This window comes from Alosa pseudoharengus, unplaced genomic scaffold, assembly GCF_046254945.1.
Source record: "Alosa pseudoharengus isolate Yale_2024_CS ecotype anadromous, Long Island Sound unplaced genomic scaffold, YU_APseudo_1.1 YU_APseudo_1.1_scf_24, whole genome shotgun sequence".
Classification (NCBI taxonomy): Eukaryota; Metazoa; Chordata; class Actinopteri; order Clupeiformes; family Clupeidae; genus Alosa; species Alosa pseudoharengus.
Window position 1 is genome coordinate 6,966,112 of NW_027468689.1, and position 8,341 is coordinate 6,974,452.

Genomic DNA, 8,341 nt, shown 5'->3' on the forward strand with positions numbered 1-8,341 from the left:
TCAAAGTCACATACACTCAGAAACACATGTGAACATGATGTACATAAATATCCCTACCCAAACACACACAACACACACACACACTTTACCGAATTACACAAGATATGTATAAAAAGCGTTCTGGTAAAAGCTCACACACCGTTGATGTTGTACATGGAGAAGCGGTACGAGAAGTTGGCCAGGTTGGTCTCCTGCCTGAGGGGAGCATTCTGGATCTTCTGCGGCCGGCCATCATCCAGGCTCTGAATATGTAAGTGTTTGTGTGTGTGTGTGTGTGTGTGTGTGTGTGTGTGTGTGTGTGTGTGTGTGTGTGTGTTATGGACAGAGACAGAGAGAGGGACGTTAAATACAGAACTGTGGTGCTGGCGTCATGTTTCTTCAGAGGGGTGCAAGCAGAGGAGATTGCCTGGGAACCTCCTAGGAGACTTCCTAAGGTCTCCTCTGCATTGTAGCTTGAATGTTCTTCCTCATTTGTGTGCTAAATGAATAAATGGAGCATGTAACCTGTAATGACGGATCAGCAGGGCCAACCTGTGTCAGCTTGTCCAGCTCCCCCAGCCAGGCCCCGAACATCTTGTCCAGGTCCTGGTCCTCCTTATCGCTGTCCTCCTCCGCAGCATGGTCCAACTCGTCATCAGACACCTGCTCCATCTGAAACAACACAGACAATCCACCGTCATTATCACCTTCAACATCATCATCATCATCAACAGACACCTGCTCCATCTGAAACAACACAGACAATCAACCGTCATTATCACCTTCATCATCATCATCATCAACAACAACATCAACAGACACCTGCTCCATCTGAAACACAGACAATCCACCGTCATTGTCACCTTCATCACTACAAGCATCATCATCATCATCATTATCATAACCCTTGCTCACTACCACATGTATACAGACACCACTGTCTTCACAGTGAAAAAGCTTATCACACCTATCACATTAGCCTCCTCCTCATCCAGCACTCATAGCTAATGGGAAATATCCACACATCTCTTATTCAACTCCACTTGTTATTATTCAATAGAGAAATGGATGTCCAGCAGTCAGGGGCTGCTCTAGATCCTCACCTATGTGTGCTGGCTCGTCCTTGCAGAGACCAGCTGTTCTAGCCTGCTCTGCTGCGCTACGCTACGCTAGTTCATGGGGACAGCATGATGGCACCATTTAAGACTGTTTGAGATCACTGTGCAGACCAAGAGCAGAGGCACTCAGAGATGAGAGGAGAAGGGGGGGGGGGTGCATGAGATCTGAGCCCAATGGATCAGTCTGCACTCTGCAGCAACACCCACATGGCCTTATCACGACTCCCACCGTAACCATGGCAACATGGCCGGGCTGGTTCCGCTACACCAAAGCAGGTCTCAGATACATGCACACGCTCATTTTGTTCATTCTCTCTCTCTATCTCGCTTTTTCTGACATTGTCATCACTGTAGGTACTGTCACCATTTCGGCAGTTGCCCTGCTAACACCCGAGCCATGAAATGTGGTTGCCATGGCAATCGCCAAGGTGTTATCTAATTCGAGGGCAGATATGGCTTTTGCACCGCTCTCCCACTCGCCCGTAAGTGTGAGGTACGTCTCCACCCTAAGATTTGGATGGTTGCTATGGAAACCTTCCGCTGTGCACAAACACGTGAAGAAGTGGCCGTGACTAGCGGCTCAGGATGGCCGAGAGAGACCACAGCGTACTGGTTAACAAACCTCTTCCTCACAACCTACAACAAGTGGCCGCAAGCGCCCAAATTATCTGTACAAAAATATCTCCACGCTGTACCAACAAAGTCAGTATTATTTTTTAAATGCCAAAGCACAGCTGGATCAATCTGAAAATAGTGAGTGTGTGCTCTGAGACTAACGGCTGTTCTGCGTGTAGCTAAGTAGGGTGGTAAAGACTGCACAGCAGTGGTGCAGTGTAGAACTGAAGCAAAGCTGAATGCCAAGGAAACAGCACCATCTATTGGTCACTACAGTTAACACATGTTGGATGCCCTCTTAAATCCAGCCTAAACAACAGCTGGCAGTGTGCGTGTGCGTGTGTACGCAAGTGTAAACTTAAGATGTACCAAATGTCCTCCAATAATGGCTGAGTGAAATCAAATAACACCAAATTAGATAACACACACACAGGCACACACACACAGACACACACACACGCACACACAGACGCACACACAGACACACACACAGACACACACACAGACACACACATAGACACACACACACAGAAAGCTTTATGAAACTTTTCTTTCACTTCAGATGTGTGTTGTGTTTGAGACCCTTTCTCTCTGTGCGTGTGTGTGTGTGTGTGTGTTGTGATCCTTTCTCTCTATACATGTGCACGTGTGTATATCTGCCTGTGTTTGCATGCATGTATACAGGTGCAACCTCGGCAGCACTTAGATCAGACTACTGCCAGTCAGTGGCTGGTCAGACCAGGACCACCTATTCTCCTGTTACCAAACTGCTGCTGCAGCAGATTTCAGACATTCAAGCAGAGTGAAGCATGTCTGATGCTGTGTGACAGACACACACACACACACACACACACACACACACACACACACACACACACACACACACACACACACACACACACACACACACACACACACACACACACACACACACACACACACACACGTACACATAGCCACTCATACAAGCATACTTACATGCACTCCCATCCACACTATTACATACACACACACACACACTGCAGTTGCAGTAATGTATGATGCATGATGTTTTGTTTTCTTTCTTTACGGACTACTACGTACATGTATGCTTTGGCAATACAAATTGTATTTTTTTTTATGCCAATAAAGCTGAATTGAATTGAGAGAGACAGAGAGAGAGACAAATTGAGAGAGAGAGAGAGAGAAAGAGAGAGAGTGTTATGTTTGAAACTGTTGCTGTTGTCCATCATCTGGATTAAGAGCAGAGAGTGGAGGACTTGGTACAACTCCACTCAGAGATAGTGTGCACCCCCACCCTAGGAAAACTTGCACACGCACACACTCACACACACACACACAAACACAGAACACACACACACACGCAAACACACACAGAACACATGCTTCTGACTCCCCCACCCACACCAGTGAAGCAGCTGGACGAGTCTGTTCTGCTCAGGATAAGGAGTTGTCACATTCCACCTCACACACATGCTGCCCTCTTACAGTTACACAAACACAGGCAGCACTGTGAGTGCAAGTGCACGGGTGTGTGTGTGTGTGTGTGTGTGTGTGTGTGTGCGAGCGTGTGTGTGTGCGAGCATGTGTTTGTGTGTGAGCGAGCGTGTGTGTGTGTGTGTGTGTGTGTGCGTGTGTGTGAGCGTGTGTTCATCTGCATGTCAGAATATGTGTCCAGCTGCCGTCCAGTTAGTGTCTGCTGACAGCTACTCCAACAGCCCCTCATATCCTCATGCTGATGACAAGGACCAGTCATGTGTGTGTGTTTATGTCATGTGTGTGAGTGTGTGTGTGTTTATGTCATGTGTGTGAGTGCGTGTGTGTGTGTGTGTGTGTGTGTGTGTGTATACAGGGAGACACAATACAGGGTGAAGTATGAGTGGTCAAAACTGAGTAAGAGAATATCGCTTCTAGGAACTGCCATGCAAAATGGTGTGTGTGTGTCCATATGTGTGTGTGTGTGTCCATGTGTGTGTGTGACCTAACAGGAAATGTCCAGGATGAGCGAAATTCTTCATCTCCCCAGTGGGCCATTCCAGACTGGGGGTCTCCAGCTGCCTCACCACGGAAACCGCTGCCGCCGGCAACCACAGCACAGCCACCACCACTTAGGGGCTCCAGTACACAGCCGATAGTGGAGTGGGCACACATCACCAGAGCATTAACACACCAGAGCATCAACACACCATAGCATCAACACATTAGAGCATTAACACACCAGAGCATCAACACATTAGAGCATCAACACACCAGAGCATTAACACACCAGAGTATTAACATCACCAGAGCATCAACATATCAGAGCATCAACACATTAGAGCATTAACACACCAGAGTATTAACACACCAGAGCATCAACACATTAGAGCATTAACACACCAGAGTATTAACACACCAGAGCATTAACACATTAGAGCATTAACACCCGACTAACCGTACAACCAGAGAGAAAGAATTCAGGGTGTATTTCAGCGGCAAAGATATCGGTGTGTGTGTGTGTGTGTGTGTACACATTTATCTATGCGTCCCTGAGCCAGTCTATCATTAAGTAAACACCTCTGCCCTTTCCCTTTGCTGGATATCATAAAAACAACCTCCTGAGGCAGGTTCTTCAGGAACACAGCCCACAGTAACCCTTTACAGATACAGACACAGACTCTTACAACCACACAGCACACAGTAACACTTCACACACCCTCAATGAAAAGATTGAGAAGAACATTTGTTGGATGCCCAATTGTTTTCCCCTTTCTATCACTCACTATTTTGAATGAGAAATGTGACCTAATAGAGCGTCATATTTAACGGATTCAGTGTGAATAGAGCGACATATTTAACGGATTCAGTGTGAATAGAGCGACATATTCAACGGATTCAGTGTGAACAGAGAGCATTTAACGCTCGCGTGCAGTTAGGATATGCTGGAACACTCAGACAGACAGACACCATCTCTCATTCCAGAGAGCAACTGCTGTGTGTGTGTGTGTGTGTGTGTGTGTGTGTGTGTGTGTGTGTGTGTGTGTGTGTGTGTGCACATGGTAATCAAGTGGGGCCTTATATATATGTGTGTGTGTGTGTGTGTGTGTGTGTGTGTGTGTGTGTGTGTGTGTGCGTGTGTGTAAGCGCATGGTAATCAAGACGGGCCTTGTGGTCAGATGCCTCACTCATGTCCCTCAGAGGACTCGGGCGACACTCATAATCTCCAGTTGTCACGGACGATTTGTTTTGGCTTCTCACAATGGGACAAAGAAACCGGCCGACTTAACCAAAACATATGCAATGCATTCAAAGTCTGGAAAGTCTGGAAAAACAAGGTAGTGTTTTATTGACAACAGACAACAATTATATCTGTGAGACAACTGGAAACAATACGCTTTGGGTTGGTTTTGGTTTGGACAACCCATCAGTGTCGGCAACTGCCACATTTTGTTGTAATTCCAGGGAGTTTGGTTTGCCTTGAGTGAATTTTGGGACTATATTAACAGACACGCTCTACTCTTGGGATATAGCTCGTTTGTTGAGATGGACATTTGCAGCCTCCTACTGTTCCATGGTTAAGGGCCATTTACACCAAGAATGATAACGATAACGATAACTATAAACAAATATCATTCTCGTTAATATGAATGACTACGTTCACACATATACTATAACGATAACGACATGAAGAACGATATCGTTGGGGATCACTTTCAGGGCGATTTTGATAACGATAAAAAGCTAATATCCAATCAGAACCCATCAAATTTTAGCAGTCACATTCATTAACACAAGGAGAGACTTTGTTTATCGTTGCTCAGTGTGGATGCTGTTATCGTTATGGTTATAGTTATAGTTATCGTTATCGCTCTTGGTGTGAATCACCCTTTACTGTCCAAGTACACTCAGTTTTGGACTTAATCTGGCACATGCAAGGATCAGGTTTTCTACATATTAATGAGAAATGTAGATATTTCATGTACAATACTCAGGCACAAAAACGCCTCCCATGAGGGTTCAGTGGAATTGTGGGTAAAGCAATGCTCAGGCTAATTTTAGGCCTTGTTGTTCCGAGACCCAAAACAAAAGCACAATCCATGTTATAAGGCAGCCAGGGCTGCAGGATTCTTGTCCTCTGCATTGTCCTCCTCCCGGTCATCTGACTTCTCCCCAGATGCCACGAGAGAAATGGAGTCTGCCTCCTGGAGGAACCAGGGCAGACTGGAGCAGACCGACGGCTCCGGAGGAGCAGCCCTGGCTGCAGCATGTCCTGGGACAGCTCAGCACAGCTCTTTACATGCCTTACAGCCAGCTGTCAGTTGTTAACATGGCTGCTCAAAATCCAGACCTGGAGTGCCAGACCCATAGAATCAGAATCAGGATTAAATCTGTGGCCAAAACACAGGTCAAAGAATATGACCTTCTGACTCTAGGGAGGTCTAGGGAGGCCCTCACATGAGAGTTGCCCAAGGAAGTGGCTGCTGGTGGCTGTGGTAGTGGTGTGTGTGTGTGTGTGTGTGTGTGTGTGTGCAGAGAAAGTGTCAGAGAGTGTGTGAGTGTGAGAAAGAGTGTGAATGAGTGTGTGTGTGTGTGTGTGTGTGCAGTATGTGTGTATGTTCTGCTACAGCTGTGAAAGCGCTGCCGCTGGGGCAAGGTCACTGAGGGCCCAGGGCTTCCTTTGTCACGTCTCCCCTGAACCTGAACTATGAGTGGGGAGGGGGACCGAGGGGGGACCAAGGGACTACAGCTGCTGGTCAGCACAGATGTATCTGCCGTACGCAACGTATGCAGATGAATTCACTTTCCATTCATCTGTGAGGAAGTCTGAGGAGTTCCTCGGACATCTTGTGATGTAGCATAGACTAGTAGTGTGCACTAGACTGGTAGTGTGCACTAGACTAGCAGTGTGCACTAGACTAGCAGTGTGCACTAGACTGGTAGTGTGCACTAGACTGGTAGTGTGCACTAGACTAGCAGTGTGCACTAGACTAGCAGTGTGCACTAGACTGGTAGTGTGCACTACACTAGCAGTGTGCACTAGTAGTGTGCACTAGACTGGTAGTGTGCACTAGACTAGCAGTGTGCACTAGACTAGTAGTGTGCACTGGACTGGTAGTGTGCACTGGACTGGTAGTGTGCACTAGACTGGTAGTGTGCACTAGACTGGTAGTGTGCACTAGACTGGTAGTGTGCACTAGCACAGACTGGTAGTGTGCACTAGACTAGTAGTGGGCACTGGTTATCCTTTGGACATTACAAATGGGACACTTTATGATAAAAAGTGTTTCAGTGAGAATCTGAAGATGTAGGTCCATGTCAGGCTACTGATACTGTTGACAGTAAGACTAACCTGCACACTTCAGAGGTGGTCAGAACAGGGTTCAAAAGTGACCGCCCTGATTCTTCCACACATTCACATTGTGCTGGTTCATAATAAATATCCATATTCATACTGTTTTCCTTATAATATATTATGTTAATACACTGCATATATTTATATTATTCTTACTACTCTTAAAATATTACTGCTACTAGATAGATAGATAGATAGATAGATACTTTATTGATCCCCAGGGGAAATTCAAGGTCTCAGCAGCATACATACAACACAAACACATTCTCTAACAGCAGAAAGAGTAATTAAAGTATATAATAAAAAAACACAACTAAGCAATATAATAAGGACAGTACAAGATAAAGAATATGCTAAATATACTAAATACAAATTATACTAACTGACACTTAATACAATATATAAAAATATACTAAAATACAATTTACAAAAATACAAATTATACTAACACTTAATCTAAATCAATTCTAAAAACAGTATCCACATAGTGGTGATTAATCAATCAGAGGCGCTTGCAATGGCAATGACTGAGGCAGTGACTGAGGCAGGGACTGATCCTGTGATTTCCTGTACATAGTAAGGTATGGTAAGGTGCTCTGTGTGAATGAGTGACATGGTGGTAGTGCAATGGTGATAGTGGTCATGGTGATAGTGCAAATGAGTAAGACCAACAGTGCAACAGTGCAACAATGCAGAAGTAAGTAAAGTAAAGTCTATATATCTATATATTGAACTATTAAGAAAAAGTATAAGTGTGGCCACAGTTCGGCTGTGGCATGGAGGGGGGGGGGGTTATGCATATGTGCAAATGTGCTAATATAGCACGCAAACAGTGAGGCATAAAGACAGTGGTACAAGTGGCTAGTGGACAGACAGTGCCAAACATGGAGGGGGTGAAGAGGCAGACAGACTATGCCGAGAAGTCTATCTCTCCTCTTCCCTTAAGTGAGGCATTGAACAGTTACTACACTGCACATATCTGTACATGTTGCTCATACATTGTTCATACTACATAGCCATATTTATTCTGCACTTATAACGTTATTGCTAATACACTGCACATATTTATATTTAATTTATATTACCGTAAACTACTTTCTATAAAGCAGCTGTATACTACTGTCTACACTGCACTATATATCCTGTCCTGTCTGTGCACCACCTGCCTATACACTTCTGCTTTTATGCACTTCTGGTTAAACTTGTACTCCGCACAATAACAATACAGTTGAATCTAATCTAATCTAATCTAATCTAATCTTGTGTCAGCTGTTTTTCACTACTCACACACACTCTC

The 8,341-nt window shown here is 45.1% G+C and overlaps 1 protein-coding gene across 6 annotated transcripts in view; it reads right to left on the bottom strand.

Annotated features, from left to right (window-relative positions):
• Nucleotides 1-8,341, bottom strand: part of raph1b (Ras association (RalGDS/AF-6) and pleckstrin homology domains 1b) — a 58,787-nt gene that overhangs the window by 24,387 nt on the left and 26,059 nt on the right. For 3 of the 6 annotated variants that reach the window (XM_076302967.1, XM_076302965.1, XM_076302963.1), the window contains exons 3-4: nt 532-651; nt 140-242 (exon numbers count right to left, since the gene is read on the bottom strand). In XM_076302967.1, coding sequence (XP_076159082.1) covers nt 140-242; nt 532-651 — 223 coding nt within the window. Of the gene's footprint in view, nt 1-139; nt 243-504; nt 652-8,341 lie in introns of all 6 variants that reach the window. The other 3 variants (XM_076302966.1, XM_076302964.1, XM_076302962.1) reach the window with 1 other exon arrangement.